This window comes from Aquila chrysaetos, chromosome 7 (assembly GCF_900496995.4).
Source record: "Aquila chrysaetos chrysaetos chromosome 7, bAquChr1.4, whole genome shotgun sequence".
NCBI lineage: Eukaryota > Metazoa > Chordata > Aves > Accipitriformes > Accipitridae > Aquila > Aquila chrysaetos.
In genome coordinates this window covers 2339926-2365964 of record NC_044010.1, presented here as the reverse complement: position 1 = coordinate 2365964, position 26039 = coordinate 2339926, and the positions used below count along the sequence as shown (strand labels likewise).

The 26039-nt window shown below is 45.9% G+C and overlaps 1 protein-coding gene across 1 annotated transcript; it reads left to right on the top strand.

The window, feature by feature from the left end:
- The first annotated feature begins 39 nt into the window (after window positions 1–39).
- WDR3 (WD repeat domain 3) lies at window positions 40–23426 on the top strand. The gene is made up of 26 exons (XM_030020380.2): window positions 40–343; window positions 2086–2295; window positions 2761–2879; window positions 4622–4700; window positions 5047–5142; window positions 5611–5721; window positions 6766–6867; window positions 6987–7084; window positions 8012–8107; window positions 8432–8662; window positions 9475–9568; window positions 9938–10039; window positions 12416–12501; window positions 12950–13085; window positions 13797–13853; window positions 14551–14651; window positions 14801–14912; window positions 15028–15162; window positions 16101–16151; window positions 16807–16872; window positions 17735–17827; window positions 18392–18439; window positions 20413–20456; window positions 20954–21082; window positions 21871–21964; window positions 22589–23426. Exons 1-26 carry the CDS (start codon window positions 173–175, stop codon window positions 22742–22744), a joined length of 2817 nt encoding a protein of 938 aa, XP_029876240.1. The 5' UTR covers window positions 40–172; the 3' UTR covers window positions 22745–23426.
- The last annotated feature ends 2613 nt before the right edge of the window (window positions 23427–26039 follow it).

The following is a 26039-nucleotide window of genomic DNA, read 5'->3' as shown; positions in this document are numbered from 1 at the left end:
CCCCTGCGCTGTCACTGGCTTCGTGACCTCACTTCCTCCCCCCGCGCCTCCTCCGACGCGCTTCCGGCGTGTGAGGGGGCACGCGCGGCGGCCGTTTGTAACGGTCGGGACGCGTTTTCCTCAGCGTTTTTCCCGCCGCCGCTATAGCCCGGTTCGTCCCCTCGGCACCACCATGGGCCTCACCCGGCAGTACCTGCGGTACGGGCCGGCCGCGCTTTTCGGGCTGGTGGGTAGCGCCAGGGGTAACGCGGCCTTCGTGGCCCTGCGAGGCGAGCGGGGCCGCTGCGTGGCCGTGCCGGCCTGCGAGCACGTCTTCGTGTGGGATACGCGGAAAGGAGAGAAGGTGAGAACGATACCCGGTGAGCCGGTCGAAGAAACTCTCTGAGGCTCGTTTTGGGGTTTTAGAAAGCGGGCGTTCTTCATTGCGGCGCTGGGTGCGCGGGGGATAATTCCGCCTAGCGCGCATGCCACAGCTTTAGCACAAACAGGTTATATAGAATAACTAATTGCATATTAATCAGATTAGCATACATCTACATAAAAACGATTATAACTGATTATCACAGTACTGCCTGCATCCGATCCTGCGCAGCGCAGGATCCGTTTGAGTCGAAGGGCTGCTTTTGCGACCACCGACCCATTGGAAGTTCTTGTTGGCTGTCCTTGAAGTCTTTATTCTTGTCCTTGTTCTTTGATCTTGAAGCTTAACGTGGTTCCAGTCACATGTGGTCAGTTTCAACGTTGTTCTCACCTAGGGTACAGGAACATCTAGTCATAAGAGCAAAGAACTCCAAAACTTATGAGTAACTACCTCTACTAGTTAATTACTTGGCTATACTTTTGTCTATTGTTTCAATCATAGCGTTAGTATAAGATTTCTAATAATTATTTATCAAATCTCACTTTAACAGTCACCTAACAGCGAACCAGTTTCCACGACTGGTACAAAATATTAAAACCATCAAAATATTTAGACATACCATATAGAAAGTGTGGAAATATGCTATCAGGAGTGGGGTTTTCCCCTGTAGCCCTCCCTGGGGCTGCGGGGGGTGGTGAGGATCACGGAGGGGTATGTGTGTGTGTGTGTGTGTGTGTGTAGTGTGGGGCTCTTTTGGACCACCTGAAGCAAAGGTGCTGGTGTTAGTGGGCTACATTTTAAGGTACTGGTGTTAGTAGGTTACATTTTAAGGGAAATGTCACCTCCACAGCTTCCCCCTTTCTCTGTAGTCTCAGCACACCTTTAGGTTCGCTGGTGGTGCGAGTCTTCAGCTCTGGGTGCAGCCTGGCTGAAAGTCACTGTTGATCCTTTGAGATTTGTCTTTGGTAGCTCAGCTGGGGAAGAGTGATAGCTGTGACTGGAAAGCTGTTCCCTGTTTAGCTGGTGAGCAGCAGCAGCAGCACTGTGTGAAAGTTCTGGGATGAAACGGGGAACGTCGTGGAGTTTGTGTTTTGCCTGTGGAACCGGACTTCCCATGTGAAAGTTGTATCCCTTAGGTGGTTTGTGAGCTGTAACTTTAAGGACTTTGCCACAAGTTTACTCCTGTCAGATTCTGAAATCATTGTAAGTACTGCTGTCTGCTACAAACTGAATTCAGGGTTTGCTTTACAGCCCCTACAGTGTTAACTGCTGGCGTGTTGTTTCGGAGATGGTTTTTATCATTCTCAAGTTCTTGTGCGGTCTGTGGAAAAGCAGCTCTGTCCTATACCTGAGAAAGGCCAAGCAAGAGAGGATGAGTCAGGAAGAAGTTTTCAGACTTTACTCTCAAACAATGTTCCTTGCTCTCTGGCACTTCAAATGCAAGGGCAGAAATTTGGGCTTCTGAGTTCCAGGCCTCATTTCGCACCAGTTTCCTGTTTGATTATGAGAAATTACTTCTCTCCTAGCTGCTGTCTGCCTTGAAAAATGGGGCTAATGACACTGTATTCGCTGCAGGGAGCTGAAAAATAAACTTCTAAAGGGGCAGAAGCACTCAGTTGGAAGTTCAGTAGAAGAGCAGAGTATATTCTTGCTGCTGTGCAAGTATCTGACTCTGACGTGTCATTTATCAACATTATACATGTTTTGTCTCTTAAAAATTGCAGGTTCTTATCCTTAAGGGTCTCAAGCAGGAGGTCAGTTGCCTCTGTCCCTCTCCAGATGGGTTGCACTTGGCTGTTGGGTATGAAGATGGATCAATCCGTGTCTTCAGCCTCCTAAGCGGAGAAGCGAATATCACTTTCAATGGACACAAGGCCGCAGTTACAGCCCTGCAGTATGACCATCTGGGTGGCCGGCTGGTATCTGGCTCAAAGGTGAGGGTTGCACATCTGGAGGACAGCTGTTTCATAGAGATGCTCCATGGAGAAGGCTGACCTGCACTAAAATGTTTGGTATTTTAAGTGAGCTGTGTGGTCTCTGCCTATAGCTAGAGAATAGCAGTGAGAGGAGTTAGGGCTGCAAGACAGGGATGGACTTGGGGAGCCCAGGGCTGGGAGACGAGCAGGGGCTGCAGGGCAGGAGTGGGGTGCTAACAGAACTGTTAAAATGAAGAAGCTTGTGATGTCAGGAATAGCAGAAGTGACTCAAGCCAGGGCAGAGGGGCATTTTTTGGTCTGAATGTACCTTTGAGGAAGGCATGTCACTTGCATTAATCACCCCTGACATTCAAATTCGGAGTGAGGAGGCGTGCTCTCAGGTTATCTTTTCAGTCTCATAGCAGAGGTAGATGTTTTGCAGAGACAAATGCCAGTCCCATGGAGACACTCTCTCTGTTCCAGGATACAGATGTCATCGTGTGGGATGTCATCAATGAGAGCGGTCTGTACCGGCTGAGAGGACACAAGGATGCTGTCACTCAAGTCCTTTTCTTGAAGGAGAAAAACCTGTTGGTCACCAGGTGAGCCAGATAAAGTGTAGTGGTTGATCAGGAGAGCAGCCATGGTTTTACTTGCAATTTAGACATCCTAGGTGCTACAGCCATTTGTATTTTCCTTCTTGACTCATGAAATCTCAGACCCACCAGCATCTGACATGATCATATTAGAATATGATTTTGTCACATCCACATATTTCTTAAGTCTGGTGCCTGAATCCAAATGTGGTAAGCGGAACTGAAATGGCTATCCTGAAAAGTAGTGTTTGGAAAAGAATTTAACTTGCTGGTAAAATTTTTGTAACAAGGAATAGTGAGTATATGTTCATTATGTATGTAACTATTTTAGCTGTGTATCTTGAAGAATTAAGCAGACTTACCTTCTGTGTAATTCACACAGCAATGTGACAGAAAAATTGCTTCCTAGTAAGCTGTAATTATAGGAATTAATTAAAAGATGATAGATGGTTTTTTGAGTTGGTTTTCAGTTATTCAGCATGAGCTGCTACTTGACTGTATCCCTTTAATAATAAACGGTTGACAGAAGATACTTTTGCTCAAATATCAGTCAATAATTTTTTATTTATTAATATGCTGTCCAATAGCTTAATAAAAAAGTGCATGCAACCAGTTCAGTGTAAAATTAGAACAAGTTTCTTGTGCTTTTTTTGTTGTTTCAAATGAAAAAAGTAGTATTTTGTTTGTTTGGTAGATGATGCCTGTTTCTTAATACAATTTCAAGTCTTTGCAGGTCAACTTTAGAAATACTTCTTAATTCTCTCAGTAGCTAAATTGAGATAAAGAATTCTTCTCCTTTTTTTTTTTTTTTTTTTTAATTATTATTATTAACAGAGTAGAGATGTTACCCTGTTTTTCTGGAGATGCAGAGTTTTACTTCCTTACTTTAGATTGCAGTCAGCTGCTTGGGCAAAAAACCCAGTCTTTTGTGTACAGAATTTCTTGTGATATTTTCATATGTCCAATTTACAAGTACCTTTGGATCATATGAAATGAAAGAGATGGACTAACAGTAAATATCACTTGTAATCAGATTTTTTTGGTCCTGGGGGAGCTTAGTAGTGCAACAAGTTTTATATTTTGATTTAGTTGAAACTTATTGAGAAAAATAGGCTCTAACAAAGTTACCAAAAAATAAAGAAAGTATTAATTGTTGTAGATTGTACTGACAGAATCTGTATAAATGTTGAAATGGTGCTCTTGTAGTATTGGGGTAGCATAACATAACTGGAAATGTGTTTTCAAGGAGATCTAATCCTCTGGGGTCTTTGAAGGACTGATACAGCTGTAATTCTCCATTAGGAGGAGCAGCTCCAAATCACTGTTCAGAATGAAGGAATCTGTTTTTCTTCTAGCCTGGTCAATGCACAGGCATGGCACACATTGCAAATGGGGAGGGGGGTTTTAGATGCAGCTTCAGAATTGATCAGTACTTTGCTCTTAGTGTTCTCACCCTAAGTAAAGAGTATTGTTCTCACCCTAAATAAGCAAGAAAGGAAGCTGTGTGACACAGGGGCTTGCAGCTGAATCCAGAGGAGGAAGCGGTTTTCAGTGACTTGCTAGATACCTTTTTGCAGTGCCTTTGTGTTGCTATACTTTGTTCTTGCATAGCTTGCGAAATTCAGTGTCTGAGCAGCTGCTCTGCGATGTGTTGTGGCACGTTTTGGATTTTTTTGTATTTCTACCACTTTTCTAAGCATGTGAGTTCTGGCAATCTTTCCTCATGTCTTGAGTTTTTTTTGTTCCAGTGGCAAAGACACATTGGTGAAATGGTGGGATCTGGACACCCAGCACTGCTTCAAAACTCTGGTTGGACACCGTACTGAGGTAAAGAGGATGCGTGGGGAGCTGTTGGGGTGGAAGGACTTTGCATTACATGCTATGGCTCACTTTGTGCTTTCCCTGCTTTCAGGAGTTGTAAACTGTCACCGTGATACATTTTGCTTGTCATTAGGCTTTAGGGATGAGCAAATGAGAAACTTCCAAACTTTCCAGGAGCTGTCATCAACGTGCAGTGGATGACAATTCCAATACAGGTGTCCCTGGAGGAGGTCCCAGCTAGATCCAGTCTCTACATCGTTGCCATTTAAATAAATCAATTAAAGATGCTCTGCTGTTGTTATGATAGTTAAAGGAGCCATAAGCCAATTCCTCACATTGTGCCTCTGGACAGGTTTGGGGGATGGCTTTGATATCCAAAGAGAAGCGGCTGATCACTGGGAGCGCTGACAGTGAGCTGAGGGTGTGGGATATTGCGTACATCCAGGAGGTAAGATACTCCCTCTGTAACCCCTGACAGTCTTGCCCAGCTGCTTGTCTTTAGACTAAGGTGGGACTGGAACATGTTAAATCTGATTGATGTTCTGGGAAACAGAGCCAAAACAATGTCTTTGCTGTCTGAGGGGTCCAGGAGCTGCTCTTGGGATAGACTTTGCTGTTTTCTGTGTTTTGAGCTTTCAAGTGAAGCTGTGAGCACTTGCAGAACAAAATTTCCGGAGTGTGTCAGATATTTCTGCCTTCTGGCTATGGCTAGAGAAGACAGTCTTGTGGATGGATGATAAGCAGGGGAGGACATGGAGTGTTTGGTGCCTACAGGCATGCTGTAGGCCACTCTTTTGTTGCAGTGTATGCTAACCACTTGTTCCTCCAGGGAAATGAAGTGTGAGACAGAAACCAGAACACCGTAGCTCTTGTGGTTTAAGGTATTCCTTATGTTTTTTTTTTGGTCCGTGAACAGGTAAAAGACCCTGATGAACCAGAATCCAAGAAAAGCAAAGGGTCTTCACCTCAAGCAGAAGACGATGCTGAAGATGAGGAGACCCTAGAGTTGGATGAGCATCCTGAGGAAGTAAGCTCAGTTTTCCATGCTGTCTGTGGGATCATGTATCTATCCCCATTTGCATGGTGCTGCTTGCAGAGCCAGCAGGAGTTTTAGAGTCACTCACACATTGCTTCTCTGTATTGGGTTTATACCCCGAGTGTCATATTTAGCCTGTTAGGGAAAATGGGGTGATTCTTGTCTTGCTTCGTAACATCTTCCTCAGCAGCAGTTGCTGCCTAATCTACCTGCAAAGCTTCAGCAGAAGTATGTGCGCCAAAAAACATACACATGTTATCCTCCACTGAAAGCTTTTTCTTTGCCTTCTGTTTGGGGAGGACTAGCAAATGTTTAAAGTTTGACAGTGCTAACAGAGCTCTTTCATCAAACAACATGGGAATAAAATAGTTACTAGCTGGTTGGCAGCTGCTGAGTTCAGTGCTGGTGCTCAGCTTTGCAGGTCAGTAGCAGAAGGTGAGAGGTCAGAGATGCACCATAACGAAATACGGTGTGAGATTCGATTGCAGAAAGCTATTCCCACTTGTGCTGCTGGTGGAGACTTTACTGAATCTGTCTTTCTGGTGGAACTTTCTGGGGTCCTGCTCAGATTTCAGACTGCTTGTACGTACGGTAGATACCTGACCTTGTTAAATACTTTTCCAACTTCCTCTCCAGAGGATTTATCTCCCTTCAACCACCTGTTTAAGAGTCTCTGTTCTCACCTTCTCTGCCTCTTCTGACAGAGGAACTGAGCTCTGCTGCCTTTGTAGCATAAAAATTTAGCTCTGTCTCTTAAATGGCTATGGCTTACCAAAAGAGTTAAGTTATTCTTCCACTGACACTGTCAATGATTATTTTCAGCTAACATACAACAAAACATAAGGAGATAAGCCTGTAGCTCACACAAATGCTTGTTTTGTCCCTAGGTTATCCTTGCTAGCTCTTCTACCAGCACCCTGTAGGTTCATTTCCCCCTCTTCTCCTCTTGACTTCCCTTGCCAGTATGTTTCTGAGTTTGCCTGAGAAGATCACTTGACCTTTCAGACCAAAGTTCTTCTCCTTCTTTCCCTATAGCGCCTCGTAAAGTGCAGCAAAGTTGGATCCATCATGCGGGAAGGGAGAGACCGAATAGTTACTCTTGCCACAGACCAAACGGGCAAGATTTTGGCCTGCCATGTAAGTAATGGGGGGCTCTGCTACTGAGCTGTAGAGGAGGCTGTTAGAGACCTTGGGTAATTTCTGTAAGGGCCAGCCAGGGCCTTGCATGCCTTTGACTTTGTTTGCTCTGTCTCTAGGGAACAGATGCTGTTCTGGAAGTGTTCTCTGTCCTTTCTGAAGAGGAAGTCCAAAAGAAAGTGGAAAAGAAAATGAAGAAAGCAAAGAAAAAAGCCAAGTAAGCAGTCTTTTGGATGTATTTGGATGCTGTCTGTGTCTAGAGAACCGTTAGAAAAGCCCTTCAGCAGCATGACACAGTCGCTGAACTCCAAGCTACTAGTCATTCTGTCTGTGCTAGCTGTTGTATTTTTGGGGTCACTGTTCCTGTGCATTCTTGGTGCTTGTCTGAGCAGCGCCGCTCCCAGTGACTAGGGAAATACCTTTCTTTCTGAGTCTTCCCCCTGCAAAAACAGCTAATGTGTGCAAAGGAATGGACATAAAATGGGTTTTTCAGAGCTGCTCATTTCTATCTGACATTCATATTTACACTGCTTGGTGCATCAAATAAAGTCCTTGATAGGATGTACAGGAATGAGAGTTTCATCTGAGAAGTCAGAGTGACTCTGATACCTCATCTCCTGTTTTACAGCAGGCGGAGATACAGGTGAGAGCTATCTTAATGTTTACTTTGTGTTAAGTGTCTCTCTGGGTATCCTGGCACTTAACAGGTGCCTCATAACAGCCCTTAGGGAGAGGTGTGGCTCCAGGGTAGAAACTGAAGCACAGGGCATGTAAATCTGGAGATGCATTTTGGCAATGGCGGAGGACTTGTTGTGAGTGGTAGGAGATGAGCAGAAGCTGATCTCCCTCAAACACAGCTTTCTGTTGTCTGTTTTGTATCCCATCTTTCTAATGTGCCTTGTTCAAGTGCTTTGGCTCTAGAGGAGGTTGCCTTTTTTAAGACAATTTGTCTCTTTAGTAGTCTGCATACCAGCATGAACTTCACTGTCTTACCCTGTTCTTAAATGTAGTTAGCGCTGTTGGATAAGAGGGTGGTGGTTTTCAGCAGGCTAAGTGGTTTCCTTATGTTATTCTCTGTCTCTGTGTTAGTTTGTGTTGGCTGTGCTGGGTTATTTGACTCTCCTCCATTATCTGACATTTCTAGACAGAACTCTGAAGAGGAGCCTGAAAGGAGTGTGGAGCTGAGCCTGCAGGAGGAGATTCAGCGGGTCACTAACATCAGAGCTTCTTCTAAAATCAAGTGAGTGGAAAGCCTGTTGTAGAGACTGAGCTGTGGTTATGCAGCTACCTGGGAGCTCAATACAGGGAGAGGTGGAAGAAGTTTCCCCCTCGACATGTTTTCAGCTTGGAGCTGGGGAGAGGCTTACCATGATCTCCTACCATGAGTCCGTTCACACCTCTTCCACAAGTGGTCCTCTTGCACACTTCTGTGGCTTAGGGTGCACTTGTTTGTGGCATGCACTTTGTCTGTATTCCTCTTTCCCAGTTGTTCTTGATGTTTGATCCCGCCTACATTTTGTCTTATTGCCCCTGTGTACAGCTCTGATTTTGTCTAATCAAACAGGTCATTTGATTTGATTCTCTCTCCAAAAGGAGAGCTGAAGATCGTACTGCTGCTCCAGAACAACATCATTGAGTCGTACAACCTGAACCTGTCAGCACAAGTCCCACAGGCTGTCCGTGTGTCCAAGATAACCATTGGAGGCCACCGCAGTGATGTCAGGACATTGGCTTTTAGCTCTGACAACATTGCCATTCTCTCAGCAGCTGCAGAGTCTGTAAAGATTTGGAACAGGTACGCAGTCCAGTTGTGTCAGTCTCCCAGAACTCGGGGATGCTGTGTTCAGAGAGGCAGTGATAAGGAAGAGGGGATGATGGAGTAATATAAAATAGTGAATGAAGTAAAGGAAGTAAATAGAAAACTATTTGACTTCCTTCCTTATTAGGGAAACTGAGAAGCTATAGAGCTAAAACTGCATAATTAACTCATTGAGTTTGATGCTGTAAATCAGCACTGAGGCTAAGTTTAGTGGCAGGTATGGAAAGACAAACCTCTAAACACAAAGGTCATACATAGCAGTCCAATATAGACTATTTTGTTGTTTTTTTTTTTTTTTCCTTTTTAATAAGAGGTACTAGCTGTTACCCTAAACTAGCTACTGCCTGTTCTTTAGGGAACATGTGGGTTTCTTGGCAGCTTATCTGAAGGATCTAGTATTGGACTGAGTAGGCTACTGTTTTGATCTAGAGTGTTGTCCCAGTGTTTCCTGAGGGGTGCTGACTTCAAGCTCTGTTTCCTTTGAGCGTGCTATCTTATACTCCTCCCTCTTCTCCTGAACGATGGGAATTGCTGTTTGAGAACAGGAGCTCTGTCCTTGCTCATAACAGCAGTAAGTCATGATGGTGGACTATGTAATGGCATGTTTTTATGGAAAATGTTCTTAGCAGTAATGCTGGATAGCATTTGGGTCATAGCATGGTGGTGGTGTATCTTCTGGCCCCAGCTGAAAAGACAGCTATGGGTAGAGGCCACTCTGGAGCATGTCTCACTTAGTGGGCCAGATTTTGTGTGCAGTAACAGGTTTTGGGCTCTGCCTTTGTCCACAGATCGACCTTGCAGTGCATCCGGACAATGGACTGCGAGTATGCACTCTGCTCGCTCTTTGTCCCAGGAGACCGGCAGGTCATCATTGGCACCAAGGTAAATAGTGTCCTTCTGCACTCCAGACTGCCCAGGGAATTATGTTATGAAAATGTCATTAAGGCAGCCTTAGAGAAAATGCATTGCATCTCCTGATCTGGAGCACTCTTGTTTTAGGTGTAAAAACCGCTGTGACAGTCAGGTTCTGCTCTGTTCCAGACTCATTATGTAGCTCTTGTGGCTTGAGCTGGACAGCTGGGGAGAGCTTTGGGAAGTCCCTGATGGAGATCAGGAGTTTGGCTGTCTCTGCATCTAATGAAGCTGGCTGTTTGGGAGATGGGAGGCAGGGGTGCCCTCCTGCTAGGAGCTATCGTGTGTCTTGAAGGCGGAGGGGCTGATTTGTCCTCTGTGATGTATCTTCCTCCCCAGACAGGGAAGCTGCAGCTGTATGACCTGGCTTCTGGGAGTCTGGTGGAGACACTTAATGCTCACGACGGGGCGGTGTGGTCCATTGCTCTTTCACCAGACCAGGTAACTCTCAGCCACCCTTCTAAGTATCGTCTGTTGCACATCTTTTCATGTAGCTCCTTCCTGTAGTGCTGTGTTTGCACTCCTGATGGGAGCATGGGAACCCCTCATCCTGGGAGATGGAGGATGCAGCTGGTAGCGTCTAAGAACTTTTAACTGTGGATACATGTGCATCTTGATGAAATATCTCTCTAGTTGTGTGGCACGTGGCAATGAGTCTTTGGGCTGAGTGGCCCATCCTCATCACCTCATCTGGCTTCTGCATGATTGGGAACACTCGGACTTGCCTGGTGGAGTCCATGTGTGCAACAGTACATACCTTGTGGGTGTGTTCCAGCTGTGGAGACCTTCAGCTCCTCGTAACCTGCTGCAGTGCTGATTATTCTCCTTGTTAAATTTGCTGCTTGGTTGCTGGATTAAAGATCTTGTTAACATAGTGATTTTTTTTTTTTTTTTTTTTTTGTTGCACTCTTCTTGACTGACCAAATCACCCTCCCCATCTGTCTGATGGTCATGAGGCCGAACTTCTCCTGTCCCTGCAGGATATGTTTTCCAGGCTCTTAATTGTTCTTTTGGTACTTTTTAAGTTACTCTAGTCTTTTTTTGCTGGTGGCCCCAGAATCTGGGTGCACTGTGTGATAGGAATTATACCAATGCCAAATGCACTAGTGCCTTTTGAATCCATCCAAGGACTTAATTAGCTCTTTTGATGATAGCTCTGCAGCAAGAATGTGTATTCTGATAATAATCCACTGTGTCCCTCAAAGTTCATTTTGGGGCACTGCTTTGCAGGAAGCATATAGGTGGGCCTTAGATACTTGCTTCCTAATGTATAAATTAATGTTTTGGTTCTGTTTGGGCATTCTTTTTCAGATAGATTGAATAGCTCTCACATTATATAGATACAGTTAATTGGTTATTTTTTCTAGTAATCCATAAAAGATGAAAGCAGTGCAGTGTCAAGTTATTAGGTATTTCTCATTTAAAATTGAACTTTGAAACCTCTTAGCTGGTCTTTAATCCCTGGAGTATGTGCTCTATTGAAGTGTATTATCCTAGTTTTGTAATGAAAATGTAACACAAGACCAAGAGGCATGCCTTGCATGAGCAACAGTTACTATTATCAACTACAGCTTTAATCTTGGAAAAGGATAATCCCCATCAAATTAATGTTCCATAAGGTCTTTTCTCCATATTCAGTTTACTTTCTTTGATGGAAACTGCAATTACCTGTTACTTCTGTTGACCATGCTCACAGTTGTCAGGCCTGCCTGTTTACTCTGTCTGAATTACGGTGTTACATTAGTTTATTCCTGGATCTCCCCCAGTATTTCTCAAGTTGCTGAGAATGGACATTGACAGTTTAGAGAGTACCTCATTCTGCTCTGTAAGTCTTGGATTCTGGGGATCTGAACCATTGATTTATAAATGTCTGACATAGGTCGCTGCTTTTTGACAGCCTTGTGAGTTTTTGGAGCAGTTTTTCATCACTGTCTTGTAATATGATTATGGTACGTAGTTTTTCCCTGAGCACAACAGATGAGAAATGTTTACTGAACCCATGCTTACTGAGCATTGCTGTTTGATAGTTCTCATACTTCCCTCTAGAAATGGGTCAGTACTACTGAAAAGATGGTTTTCTTTTTAATGTTCCCATTTTACATGCACACACTCACTCTGTTTAGCCTAACCACCCTGGCTGTAGAAATCTGTTTGTGTCTTTTACTCCTTGTATCAGTTTTTCTCCATTACCACAGTTCAGGTTCCTACTGGTTTCTATCAATTTCCACTTTCTTCTGTTTGTTGTGTATGCCTTTCTTATTTTTCTTACATCGTCATGTTGCGCTAGAAACCAGAGTGGTTTTTAGTGGAATCAAAACCATAGCAAGTAATAACCTGCCTGAGATTCATTCACCCTACAGATTAAAACATATGGGACAGATTTTACCCTTGTTCTTAAAGTAAAAAAGATAATGTTGAACTGTTCCTCCTTTAGAAGGCTGTGCTTGTGGGTTGGTGGTAAGGTGTGTGTGATCCAGTAACAGTGAGAGTATCAACTTGCCCACAAAACCCAAGCATGTCATTATACAGCTGAGACAACTGCTTTCAGTCCCAAAGTTTCAGTCCATGTCTTGATTTACATTTGGAGTCTTTGTCTTACAACTCCCTGCCAGAGCTTTTGAAATTGTTGTTGCTCAGCCAGTGGGTAATGTATGCTCCAACCAGAGCAAGTGCTCCTGGTGGTGTCCACTTAATCGTTAATACTGTAGGAATGTGGGATGTTTCAAAAACCTTGTGTGTTGACAACTCCTTGCTGTAGAATTTGTCTGGGTTATAGCAAAGCTGGTTTCACAATAATTTTTTTGTTTTCCCCTGCAGCGTGGCTTTGTGACAGGAGGTGCTGATAAATGTGTCAAGTTCTGGGAGTTTGAGTTTGTGAAGGATGAGAGCAGTGTTCAGAAAAGGTGAGAAAATAAACCTTTCTAGACTACATTCAGCTGCAGTATCCATTGTCATTGATGGATGCTTTGGCCTTCGCTGGGCACTGTAAGAAGTGCCCATGACAGGTATGCGGAGAAGAGTGTGAGCTCTGTGCTGTTTTGTGAAAGTCTGAGCTTAGCTGTGGAAGGGCACTTGCCACATTCTGATCTCTTGCTTCTGTGTGAGGTTGAGCTTCTAATCACAGGATGGACCTCCAGATCATTAAACAGTAAATTTAGCAGTGAAGTTTATCAGCCTGCAGTGCCGTGCTTATTTCCAGTCCTGTCTTGTTCAAGTCATAATGAGGAATGAGATGCTGTGTGTTAGAATTAACTTGCTTTCCCAGCGTGCAATGTGTGAGTTGTATTCATACCTCTTCCCAACTTGTTTGTTTAGGGTTAACAATTGGTTTTTTCCTCCTCTTGTTGCCAGGCTTTCCATGAAACATGTGCGCATTTTGCAGCTGGATGAAGATGTTCTCTGTGTGCGGTACAGCCCCAACCAGAAACTGCTGGCTGTCTCCTTACTGGATTGCACTGTGAAGATTTTCTACGTTGACACGCTCAAGGTGCATGACCAAATGGGCTGTGAGGCTGTGCAGGGAGTGATGTAACTGTAGCCTGAAAGATCAGGAATATGTAGGAAAAGTGTATATTTATTGCGGGACACTAGTAAGAATCAGAGAAACCATGCATCCCACTTCAGGTGCCTGTTTGCTAGCAAACTGACAGAACTGTGGCTGGCCCACACTGGGGAGAAAATCCATTTTTAATCTGGAAAGTGTTGTGAACCTGCAGGTGGCAAGGTACACTCTAAACCCTGCAGGCATGGTGGTACTCCAGAGCTGCGAGGCACTGTAGGAGTGGGGATGGATGTGTCATGAATGACATTAAATAGGGCATAGCAGAGGCAAAGCCTGGGGAAGGAGAATCTTCCTTGTGAGCAGTGTGTGGTGGTTTTGCAAGTTGTGTATTAGTACGTGACTGTTAGGGAATGACACAAGACAGACCAGCACTGACGGATAGGCAAAGAGAAACAGATGAACTCCATAGGCAGTGGTGATTAGCACCAGATTTAGCTCAGCTTGCTTGGGCACTTCCACCCTTCTCTCACTTCTGCCATCATGGCCCTGCTGCTAACAGTGTTCAGGGCAAGAAGGAAAGTGGGGCAGTGCTAGAAAGACAGAGCTCCTGAGGTAAAGCAGAACTAGCCTGGAGCTCGAGATTTTTGCACATCTCTACCCAGCATATTTAACTGAGACACCTTTCTTCTGCTTCAGTTTTTTCTCTCTCTGTATGGACACAAGCTGCCAGTGCTGTGTATGGACATCTCCTACGTAAGTATCATTAGGGCTGTGTGTTAGGTAGGACTGTGGTGATATGGATGACTGTGAGAACCTCTGCTGGCAGCAAAGCCTCTAGGATAATGCTTTCTTGTCACCTCCTTGCTCCCAACTTAGCAGTTTCTTGATGGGACACAGCAGTCCCCTCCTTATCCCACAGTCCTGTGCTCACTGCGAGGGGTCATGGAGTAGCAGTCATGACAGAACTGACCAGGGCATTTTGTGAGTGAGTGGAAATCAAAATGCTGTGGTGGTTCCCTACCCTCATCTGAAGAGCTACAGCCTGCTCTCTGCTAAAGATACTGTGTGAGAGGAGCCTGAATTCTTTGTTAGTGGGAGCAGAGAGCAGGTGCTGAGGTGGAGCAGTTTCTTCATGCCTGGTCATTCTTGCGCTGCATCTTGCTCTGGGGTGTCCTTGGAACGAGGCTCATTGGAAGCCAAAAATGTCAAGATATAGCTAAGGTCTTAAATGCCTGCAGAGGTTCAGAAAAGAGCCAGAGTGCTCTGTGGGCTGTGCCAGTACCACGAGCACGGGCCACCCTGGTGAGAGGAGGTGGAGGGATCAGGAGGGCATGTTTTGGGAGCCAGGTGTCCACCTACTCAGCACTGCTTAGTCACTGGTTCAGCAGCAATTCCTCATGGGGCTGCCAGCCAGCTACCCACACCCTCCTCTCTCTTTGTTGCTCTGTAGGATGGGACTCTAATTGCAACCGGCTCTGCTGACAGGAATGTGAAGATTTGGGGCTTAGATTTTGGGGACTGTCACCGCTCTCTCTTTGCCCATGACGACAGGTCAGTCAAATCCTACAGCATCTCTGGGCTGTGGGCTATCTTCTCTCCAAGGGGTTGTGATCCAGCAATAACCCTTTTGTCCAGCATGGAGTGGGGGGAGGTCTGCAGTATTCCCCAAGTAGATGAATTTGAGCCTTTTTCCCTTCCAGTGTGATGTATCTGCAGTTTGTGGCGAAATCCCACCTGTTCTTCACGGCTGGGAAGGACAGCAAGATTAAGCAGTGGGATGCGGATAAATTTGAACACATCCAGACACTGGAGGTAGGAAGTTTTGGAGACTGTTGAAAGGAAGCGTTATCCCTGCATGAGCAGCATGTCCCTCAGGGGCTGGGAGCTGGGTGGTGTTTGTGTCTTACCTCTTCTGTCTACCACACAGGGGCATCACCAGGAGGTGTGGTGTTTGGCACTCAGTCCCAATGGAGACTACGTGGTGTCGGCATCCCATGACAAGTCCCTGCGCCTCTGGGAAAGGACGAGGGAGCCGCTTGTTTTGGAAGAGGAGAGGGAGATGGTAAGAGTTGCATCCTTCCTGCCAAAGACAACTTGAGACCTGTTTTCTCCCCAGCAGGCAGATTCTACTCCATTTGAGCATGTATTGTGAGGATTTGTAGACTCACAGAAGGACTTCGATAGGAAGGAAACTCAGGGGGTCTCTAGTCCAACCCCTTGCTCACTGCAGGATAACCTTAAAGCTGTATCAAACTGCTCAGAGACTTGACTTGATACATGAACATCTCCAAGGAAGGAGATTTTTCCAGGCTGTCTGGAAACACCTGTTCAGTGCTGAACCACAGCTGGGGTTGGCGGATGCATTTGTTTCACATACCCAATTGGAAATTCCCTTGGAACAATTTGTAACTCTTGTCTTTTCCTTGTATCCCTCAGAGGAGTCTGGCTCTGTCTCCCCTTCTTAAAGCAGTTCTCAGACCACAGTGAGGGAAGGATGTAGAAACATATGCAGAAGTGGTTGAGAAACCTGCAATAAATGTTTTGGGGTGGGTTTTTTTTGGTTTTTTTTTTTTTTTTTTTTTTGTCCCAGTGTGTTTGCAGAGTGCTGAGGTGACCCATAGGCAGCATTTTGATGCTAGGACAACCCTGGGACTTTTCTAGGCTTGTTTCTTCTGTGCTGTGTGCCAGGTGGAAGGTCTGGTGCTGAATTGCTGTTGTCTCTGTCTCAGCTTGGTGGGCTGTCTAAGGGCTGTTGCTGCATCCAGAGCAGACACCTTGATTTCTTTCCATCTGGGAGACTCCAGAGTTCTCCATGGGGCTGGGACCAGGGCCAAGTGGGCATTTTGCACTGGCATTGTTGATCTCTGCTGATTTGTCCTGGTTTTGCAATGGGCTACATGAAGCTGCAGGTTCCCTTGCTCAAACAGTCTGGAAGGGACTTGCACCCTTGCTTGCTGCTTGCTCACCTGTGTTAATATGTTGTGTTCTCATCCACTGTAGCAAAGAGAAGCTGAATATGAAGAGAGTGTGGCGAAGGAAGAGCAGCCTGTGGTGAGTTGCACCATCTGAGTGTGTGTCAGTCTGACTGTACAAAGTCTGGAATAATGATATCTGTAAGAGGCATAGAAGAGGTGTCGGGGAGGACTGATAATTTTCTTGCTCTGAGGAGGTGCAGAGGGGAAGGTGCTGCTGAAGCTGTGGTTGCCCCATGATGCAGCTGACTCTACTACCTACAGACAACTTCAGGAGAGTGTGTGGAGCTGGCCAAACTGCTACACAGTAGCTGTGGACATTGAAACCTTGCTTGCCCTTCCTATCTCCCCATTTCCAGCTCTATACCAGGGCTGGGCTGCCTTCTGACAGCTGCTTCCAGGTCCATGTAGTGCAGGACGGGTGGGGAAGCCTGATCCCTCTTGCTCAGACGCTTGGGTTGTGTTGCTGATTGTTTTGACTCTGATCTGATCACTCAGCCTCTGTTGGCAGAACAAGAGCTGCATTTACCTGCCTCTGAGAGCTCAGTGTTAGCACAGTGCCTCTGTTCCTGAGGAAGAGCTGTGCACTTGGGAAATCTTGTATTTCTGCAGATAAATGACCAGTTTAGGGAATGGGGCTGATGTTTTTCTTAGTATGAACTGTGGTACGATGCAGGGGGTGCCTATGTCTATCAGCTACGGGAGGGGGGAGCTGCAAACTCTGTATTTTGTAGGTGGCTGGAGAGACGCAAGGAGAGACAGGGCTGGCAGGAAAGAAGACTATTGAAACCATCAAAGCGGTAAGATTGTGTGGGTCTGCCAGCATTGCTTTGTGCCTTATCAATCTCTCAAGGAGGGAGGCTGTCACAGGGTGGGAGCAGTAGTTTGAAGAGGAGTAACCTGTGCTGTCACATAACGGCAGATCGCCTCTGCCTGCAAGAGCAGTCTGTCCTGCTCCATGGGCAACAGGGAGGGGTGTGACTCTGGAGAGTCCTGGGCCAGGAATTATCTTCTCCAGAGATCTCTCCAGGGAATGAGGTGTGGGGTTCCTGTAGCTGCAGCTTTCTCTGCCAGTCATGCATGGGACGGAAGGGGCTGCTCTTGCCCTTTTGGGGTTTGCAGCACAAAGGAGCACGAGGCAGCTGGGACATTGTCTAGGCATCAGGCCTCTCCTCGAAGGCCTGCCCGGTCCAGTGGGCATCTGTGGGAGGTGGAAATGTATTGCAGTGCCCAAGGTGGGAGGTGTATCCAGAAGGTGTCAGGGTGGGTAATTTCATGGCTGCAGATTTGAACAGTCTGGTGCTCCTGTAAATACAGGGAAATCCTGAATCTAAATAGTCAAAATGGCCTGACACTGGTTTGTGCCTCAAAGGGGAACTGCTTGCGGGGGGTGGAGTTCAGTGTCAAGGCAACAATTGAAGCTGCAGCAGAGAGCACCCGGGGCAGTGGGGGCAATGTGGAAGGTGTTTGACATCTTCAGGACATGACTGATGTGCTCAGGGTAGTGGTGCAGTCTGGAGTGGAGGTTATCTTTCTGAGCGAAATGTCCTGTGATGTTCTGTGGAGGCAGCCCCTCTGCTTCCACCTCCATTTGTCCAGTTGGACTTGAGCTTTGCTTTGGCTTGTCTGGTGTCACTGATGTGCCGTTCTTGTGCCGCACAGGCTGAGCGGATCATGGAAGCTATCGAGCTGTATAGAGAAGAGACGGCAAAACTAAAGGAACACAAGGCCATATGCAAAGCTGCAGGAAAAGAGGTAAAAGACTGAGGATGTACAGTCCCGGGGTGTGTTGGGTGTATTCTTCCAGCTCAGGTGGAAAGGCTCAGCATGCAGACGAAATCCGGACAGCTGGGAATAGCAGAGATTTGCTGAAATCTTGGGAGAACAAAATGGCACTGTGCCCTTGGGCATGGTTGGTGGTGTGTTCTTTCCAATGATCTTTATGTTTAAAGTCACAGTAGCATGTGAGTTTTGTCCCTGGGAGAGCATGCTGCTGCAAATTCATCCCAAAGCCTATTTTTTTGCCCTCATGTCAACACTCCCTGCTAAATAAGGGGCTGCGATGCAAGTGAGAAAAGTGACAATTAAGAAGTGGAAGAAAATTAATACATGTTTGAGTGAGTCGTATACATCTGAGAATGAGATTGTCTAGTGGCTGCAAATGAGGCCTTCAGCGACATTCTGGGGAGGGTAGAGGTGTGGGAATTGCAGGAAGGCACTTGATAAAAGCTCTCTTCTACTGTGGGCTGAAGTTTTCTCTGTGAATATGCATTTGTACACAGCACACCTGCCTCATTGTAACCCATTCTGTGTCTCCAGATTCCCTTTCCTGTCAATCCCATTCTCCGTGCCTATGGAAATATTACGGTAAGTGGAATGCCCAGGCCACAGGCTGTGGGCTGTTCTCAACTGGAGTGGGGCTGGTTGATTTGCTGACCGAGCCAAAACACTGGGTTGCTGTGGGGAAGGGAGGACTGCTTGGTTCAACTTAAAATGAAAACTCAAGCACTTTTGCTTGTGCAAAGTGAACACAGTTTGGGTTTTTTGTGTTTGGGTTTTTTTTTTATTGTTTTTTTTTATATCTTGCATGTATGTTACAAAAGTTTAACCCCAACAGGATTAAACATAACCCTGATAGTAGCCATGACCTTATCATGTACCTTATCATAAGCCAATGGTTTACAGTGTTGTCCAAGATATGGGAAAGCTAGTTCAAACCTTTCCTGTGCCTAAGGGCACACCCTCCTGCTGCCAGTCCTAGAGCATATTCCAGAGGAGCTGTGCCATCTTACACAAAATACCTGAGCATCCACTGGAATGCGTGATTGAGAATCCATGTCACCGTGTCCCCCACCGTGTGACATCGGTAAGCACTTAGCCAGAGCCATTCTCTCCCTTCCTCCGTGAATATAGGCATGTTTAATTGCAAGTTGAATAGATTGAACAGGGGTGAATGAAATCTTGTGGCTTAGTAGCTTGCAATTTCTTTGGAGGTGAGTGATGTTTGATTGAATCCCACTGTACAGAGAAGGGAATTTGAACCCGTTTCCAAAATCTTGGAAGAATGTGCTAGTCCAAGTGCTAAGGCTGCTGGGTAAAAACATAGCCACAAGTTATGAGATGTCCTAATATGTGGTGAACTGACCATGATGAGCATTTGGTATGTCAGACCATGAACAAAAATACTTCATGCCCTGTCAGTCGCTTATCCTCTTTCTTGGGAGAGACTCTTGCTTGTGGAACACTTGTCCCAACGTACCTACTGTGTTGCCTTGACTCAAGAAGCAGGAGCTGGAAGCACATGAAGGCTTCCTGACCCTAAATCACTGTCTCTGCAGCTGTAACCACTGCAGGGCAGCTCTGAGGGAGGCAGGGCTGTTGTGTAGCTGCCCAGGTTTATTTCTATGGCATTGATACAGCAGTTACTGATTCCGTTTCTATTGCTGAAGAATTTACATTGAGAAAATTCTGTATGGTAGTTAAATGTCCAGGTATCGCAGGCTAGAGCTGGTGCCTTTACGCAGTCATGCCATGCTAGTACACAACAGTTTTCACTAAACTCTGTATACAAAATACACACAGAGATGCATAGATTTCATTGATAAATAAAAACCTACTACTCTGAGTAGATTAGTTTTGGTTTCCCTAGTTTATTCCAATGTATACTCCTAGATTGCATTTTTAATTACTCTTTGGAAGATCTTTGTTTTTCCTTTCTCCCCTTTTCTGAAAAGTATGTCAATGCTAGATGAAACAGCCTTTTGTCTTCCTTCTAACCACCTGTAATCACCTTACAAGAGCCCTTCTGTCCCTTCCTCCATGATTATAGGTATATTAAATTGTAACAGATGTGAATGAAATCTTATGACTTAGTAGTTAGACACTTTTTTTGGCAATTCCCAGCTCTGCTCTGCGTCTGCCAAACACTTTCAGCAGATAAACAGGAGTAGCAGGAATTAAGTCTTTGGTAGATGAGTTTGTATAAGGTTTTATATGTATAATTTGTCTGTTTCACTGAGGTTTTTATCCAGTTTGTACAAGATTCATTGAACTGAACATGAGACGATTTAGCTGGTTGAATATAAATTAGATTTTTCACAATATTGTTCACCGGTTTAGAGTAACCTGAGAAGGCTGGGTTTATGTTTTGGGAGGGAGGATTTCTCAGACTGGCAGCTGATTGAAGCTGAAGGGGTTTCCTCTTTGTTATATTCAGCTTGATCTGTCCATCTCACAAGACGTGACTGTGTGTTTTCAGCTGGGTGAAATGGACCTTAAGGCACATGTTTGTCCTAGAATGTTTCTTGATATGCAGAGCTGGTGTCTTTTCTCTGTTACAGCCTTCTGCGTACGTGCTAGAAGTTTTCAAGAAGGTCAAGTCGAGGTGAGTCCCAGGAGCCTTATTGCTGCGCAGGTTTGTGACTGAGTATTGATTTCTGGGCCCAGGACTGGCTGGGGTCCTGCAACGGTCTCTCATGCTGGGTATGGGCAGTGCTAGAGAGTCTGGAGTTACTGTTCCTGGCAGCCTCTTTTGGAGCATGCATGGAATTGGGGAATGGAAATTGTTCCTTCCATGGGGAGTGCTGGATGAAGCTTGTGTGTGTGGGTTGGCTGCTTGGAGGTGTACGTGTATGTGAAGAACAGCTTGGGGATGCTGAGGAGGGAAGACTGTGCGCCTGCTCCCTGTGCCAGAAGATGTCTGCTGGCCTGGACTGTAGTCTGTGCAGATGCACTGTGCTTTGTGGACAGCCACAGACAAGCAGTGATGAATGCTTAGCACAGCTTTTGCACCAGAACCTACCTGTACGGAAGTGTTTCCTCCTCATCTGTAGCAGTGCAGTGGCTGAGGCTAATATTTCTGTCCCTTTGCTTTCTCCTCAGTGAGCTGGAAGAGTCTCTCCTGGTGCTGCCCTTCTCCTACGTCCCTGACCTGCTCAGACTCTTCAATGAATATATTCACCTGGGTTCAGAAGTTGAACTCTTGTGCCGAGCTCTCCTCTTCCTGCTCAAGTGAGTCTTTCCAGATCTGCTAGTCTTAATTTGGTTGCTATTGCTGTCCAGAACCTGGACCCGAGGAAGCCCTAACGGGGGTCTGGTCAGTAGTGGGCCTGCCGGTTCCTCCGAGACCCTCGTGCTGGTGCGTGTCATGAGCTCACTTTGTGCCAGTTACGTGAACAGGGAGGTACCCCTTGCTCCTGTGCTGTGAGACAGCGCTTTGGCACAGCGCAGAGCTGGGGAATATACCTCGTTTCCTGGAGCTGCAAAGATGACATTGCTTGCCGTGAACGCGTGTACCATAAGAACTTGGTGAACATTTGGGCTTTTTCATATGTCTCTGGGTCTGAAGCTCTTGGGAGGCATCCTTGGGAATAAAGACGTGCTCTCTGCAGGAGATAAGGAATCACTGCAGCCCATGGTGAATGGTGTGTGGGAGTGGATTGATCGGATGCAGAGTGTTGTGACATGCCCAGATGGGGTTGCTGGTCCTGGTCCCTCAAGTCTCATTGGTATGAAAGATCCTGCATCAAGGCTGAAATGGCACTGTTAACTGGCACAGAGTCATTGTAGTGCCCGTGCCCTCAGAGAGCCCTTCCCCTTGAACCACTGTATGTTGAAGAGAAGCTTCAGAAAAATAGCTTTTCCAGATAAATTTGCCCATGCCTGTTATAGAAGGCTGGTCTGGGGAGGCCTAATTTAAGAAAAATCCTATGTCCAGAACATACAGATGCTCAGGAGAGGGGCTTGCTGATGTTTCTAATAACAGTGCTGGAATATATTGCTGTCTGCTTTGTTCCCAGGATACATTTTGGGCAAATCACAAGCAACCACATGCTGGTGACAGTGATAGAAAATCTGAAGAAAACCACCACCTCCAGAGTCAGTGAGGCCCGGGTGAGTGTTGCACACTCCTCTTTTCCAGGATCTGGAATGACAGGATGGGCCAATATCTGGGAATGTGTGTTGTCTGTGGTGTCCAGTAGGAAAGTTAGTTGGGGGTCTGAGCCCATTTCACCTTCCTCCTGTGCAAGTGGGCTGCCTTTTCCTAATGTTCTTCCTGATGTGAGACTACCCAGTGATGAGCCTGCGCTCGTGCTCCCTCCCTCATTTACTCTTGGTTTTCTTTGATGTATGTGTTTGGGCTTTGGCTTGCTAGTTTCTAAATATGTAGGAGGTAAAGAAACTATTTCTCTTGGGCTTTTCTGTGGGCTACTAGTCTCTCAAATAATGCGGACTGTGCATCTTCCCAGAGGCAACTTAAGGTGCCTGCCAGCAACTTGGCTTTCAGAAAATACAGTGGATTATAGCTGCTCTTAAGAAAGAACTGTGGGGAACAGAGTGCAGGACTGACTGTTCTCCTACTCGGATGAAGTCGACGTTTAAATAATGTTGCTTTATTTAAATCTGTGGATTGTCTTGCTTTCATCATTTCTTAGTAGAGGGTGGCCAGTGCAGGACCCTCTGCCCCCTAACAAGCTGAGACGTGTCCAACAGTGTGGTACTGGTCTGTCTCTACAGGATGTGCTGGGATTCAACATGGCAGGGCTCCAGTACCTGAAGAGGGAGATTGAGGCCAAGGATGAGGTGACATTTTTTGCTGATGCTACTGACCGTTTTGAGGAGAAGAAGAGGAAGAGGAAGAAGAAAGAGAAGATGGTTCTTGCAGTGCTCTAGCATTTGCTGCCCAAGACCCAGAGCACCTGGATGGGGTCATTTAACCTCAGTGCTGGCCGTGGAGGTGTTCTTGTGGCTGAACATCTGTGATGATGTTCCAGTGACTGGGACAAGGTCTGTCCCCTCCCCATGTGGATAACCCCAACTCAGAATGGTTGTCTCTGAGATGAACTCTCTGTGGTCTGCTGCAAATGTATGCATTTGAACTATTTCTGAGGTGACTGTCAAAGGTGCATCCTTTTCCTCCAGTGGAATGCCCATTAGAAATACGGTTGATTTCTCCTGCGGAAGCGATCAGCTCATTCGGGCAGTGTTGATTCAATGGAGTGAATCCAGCACGTGGACTGCTGGTGAGACCGTGCCCTATCCAGGGAAGGCAGCTGGCAAGATTTTATGCTGTTTTGACACCTGCTGGTGGTCTGTGGCAGTGCTTAGAGCCTCTGGGCAAAGCTATGTGACTTCTGCCAAAGTGTGAGAACTTGGTCTACAGCCACTTGCTTTTTAGTGGGACAGGGAAGAACATGGCTGCACTCTATTAAAGGTATATTTATATATGCTTTAGGACACAACTTTGTTCATGGAGTTTTGTCCTGATGTTTCTCTAGTAAAGCCTCAGCTGCCTCACCCTGTGTGTGAGTTCTCAAAGGATTTTTTTCCAGAGAATAAAATCTGTGGGAGCAAATGAAAGGGCTGCCATCCAGGAGTCTGCTGTTCTGTGGAGTTGGCAGACTGAGCATGAGAAGCGTGGGTGGTTTGCATTGTATTTGCTCCAGTTCTTAGAAGTTGCACTGAATTGTTGCAATGTTGTACTTGTCCTGTATCAGATAAAATGACTTATTTTCACAGCGGGTGCAGTGGGGCAGGATAAAGTGAGCAAGTCTCTGCTGCTGTTGGTAAGTTACTAGTTTGTAGTACATGCTGTCTTTTTTACCAGTAATCACAGGTTTGGTGGATGTGGTGGGGGCTGCTTCTGGGTTCTTTTTTGACTGTTGGACTTACAGGTCTGACTCTGGTACTCCAAGCTGGACTTCTTTCTACCTTGAGCTTCATACGGATTTTTAGTTGCATCCCAGTTGTTACCAACTACTGTCTTTGACTTAGGTTCTCTATTACTAGCAATTATGCACAAGGCGAACAGTTCAGTTGGTGAATCTTTTGGCAGCACCTCAGGTGTAATAACCACACTTCTTAGAATAACTGTTGTTAGTAAATAACTGTGTCAGGGGGCTGATGGTTCACTTGCTTCTTCAGAGTCTGGGTAATTTACAGCAGCACTTCACGCTCCGATTCCAGGAGATGGGTCACAGACTCTTTATGGAAATAGCAATCTTTATACAGCTCTGCAAGTTGTTTCTGGGTGCCTCTATAATTTTGTATTTGTCCAGATATGGATGAAACTTGTGATCAAACAGCTCCACTCAAACATGTCTCCATCCCGACCTATTCTATTCTAATTCTGTTCTAATTCTATTCCATTCCATCTTGTTCTGTTGTATTCCCTTACTCCTCCCAAAGGAGACCCTCATAAGAGGGATTACTGCAGGGGGAGGCAGAGGAGGCACTGTAGGATGATGAATTGTGTCGGTAACCTCAGTTGACGTCTTGCGTCCATGTCAGCTGCTGCTGAAATGGGCTAGCCCGCTGGCAAAAGAGAGTATTTAGCGTGTTACCAACGAAGGGGTGGCTTGTGATACCACAGTGCACTTTCAGCAGTGATGACAGAGAGAATCCGAAAGGGGAAGGCTGACTCTATGCCTCCATGTGATGTGCTTTGTTTACCTTAATGCCAGGGAGGTAAATGTTATGGAACCTACATAATGAGCTGCTGTTTGATGATCCTCTGGGAAGCCTGGGAGAAAAAACACAGCCACAGGTGCACATGAACTCAGGGACTGATGGCAAGGGTGTAGGTGGTGGTATAGAAGAGTGCCTTGGGATGCAGGGTCATCTCACGATGATGACAGGTGTCTCCTTTGATCTAAGTTGGAAGAGGTGGAATTCCTTCACCATTGTCTCTGTTTGTTTGCTCTCACTGGGATTTGGGAAGCATCCTTGGAAGAAGAGGTCTCTGAGGTGGTGCAAAGTGGTTGTCCTCTCTCCGTAGGTGTTGACACAGGCTTCCCCACTGAGCTTTCCCTCTGGTTCTCTGATTTGTATCACTTGTGACCAGTCAGTACCGGCAACAGTGGCTTGTGTCAGTGCCCAGAATGGACTCCCAAGGGGACTGGTGTAGGACTGTTGGCTGTTTCTGCAGAAAACAGAAAAGCATCGGGGCAGAAATCAGCAGAGTCAATAGCAAAACTATTGGTGTTGGAGAATCCTGGATCAAGTTTGACACTGCTTCTTGCAGGGTTTTCTCATCTGTGGGGAGGGCTTAAACCATGTCCACAGCTGGGTATCTGTTTTGGCACTTTCCTGAGCTGGCTTTCAGCTGATGGACAAATAGTCATGTCTGGTGGGGCAGTGGAAAACACCAAAGCGGTACTCGGACGGCTACTGAGGGGGCTCAGCATACGCTTTAAATGGAGGAGGTCTGTCCTGTGCCAGCAATCTACTGATATACTAGAATTGTGATATCTGTGGGTACCTCAACTTGCCCTTTCTTAGGTGAAATTCCCTGGATTTACAAACCTGAGGAGGAAAGCACTTGAAAATACAGGGCCCACTTAAAATGTATACCGTTAGAATATGTGTCTCAGTTAACAGTGTGGTTGGGAGAGTCCAAAACTGGCATTCATGTTTTACACTGGTAAAAACTGTGATTTAATCCCCAGTCATGGGATTCTCAGTCACTGTAAAGTGTTGAGAGAACAAGTCATCTGCATGTATCAAGGAAAATTCCCCATCTGTCAGGGTGTCACATGCTGGAAAAAGGATGAAGCGTACAGGAAAGCACCTCGTTGGAAATGAATCCATAAAAAGAAAGCAGAACTGCACTTGGATATACAAATATGGTGTCTCACAAACAGGCTGAGGTGTTTATTTTAGTCATTACTGCATAAGTAGGAACAAAGGGGGGAAAAAGGTCATCTCTAAGTGGCTCAGTCTTCCACTCTGAAGACAGATGTGCAGATCTGCATTTGAAGATGATCGTGTCTGATGGGGAACAAGACGATATAAGCCGAATCCCTCCATGAAGTGTAACTTTGTGTACTCATAATCACCATCTGGTGTCTGCAGCTAATTAAAGGTAGGTGAACACACAGAAAGTTAAGCCTATGATTGTGAAAGCAAACAAACTTAGGAATTGGAAGACCAGAGCAGATCAGCAGCCGTTTCCTGAAGAATCACAGTT

Bases quoted from the DNA above. Each gene is read 5' to 3' on its own strand.
- WDR3 (XM_030020380.2), top strand. From the start codon at position 173: ATGGGCCTCACCCGGCAGTACCTGCGGTACGGGCCGGCCGCGCTTTTC. The intron at 5,143-5,610 runs GTAAGATACTCC...GTCCGTGAACAG, and splicing joins ATATTGCGTACATCCAGGAG to GTAAAAGACCCTGATGAACC. The intron at 6,868-6,986 runs GTAAGTAATGGG...CTCTGTCTCTAG, and splicing joins GCAAGATTTTGGCCTGCCAT to GGAACAGATGCTGTTCTGGA.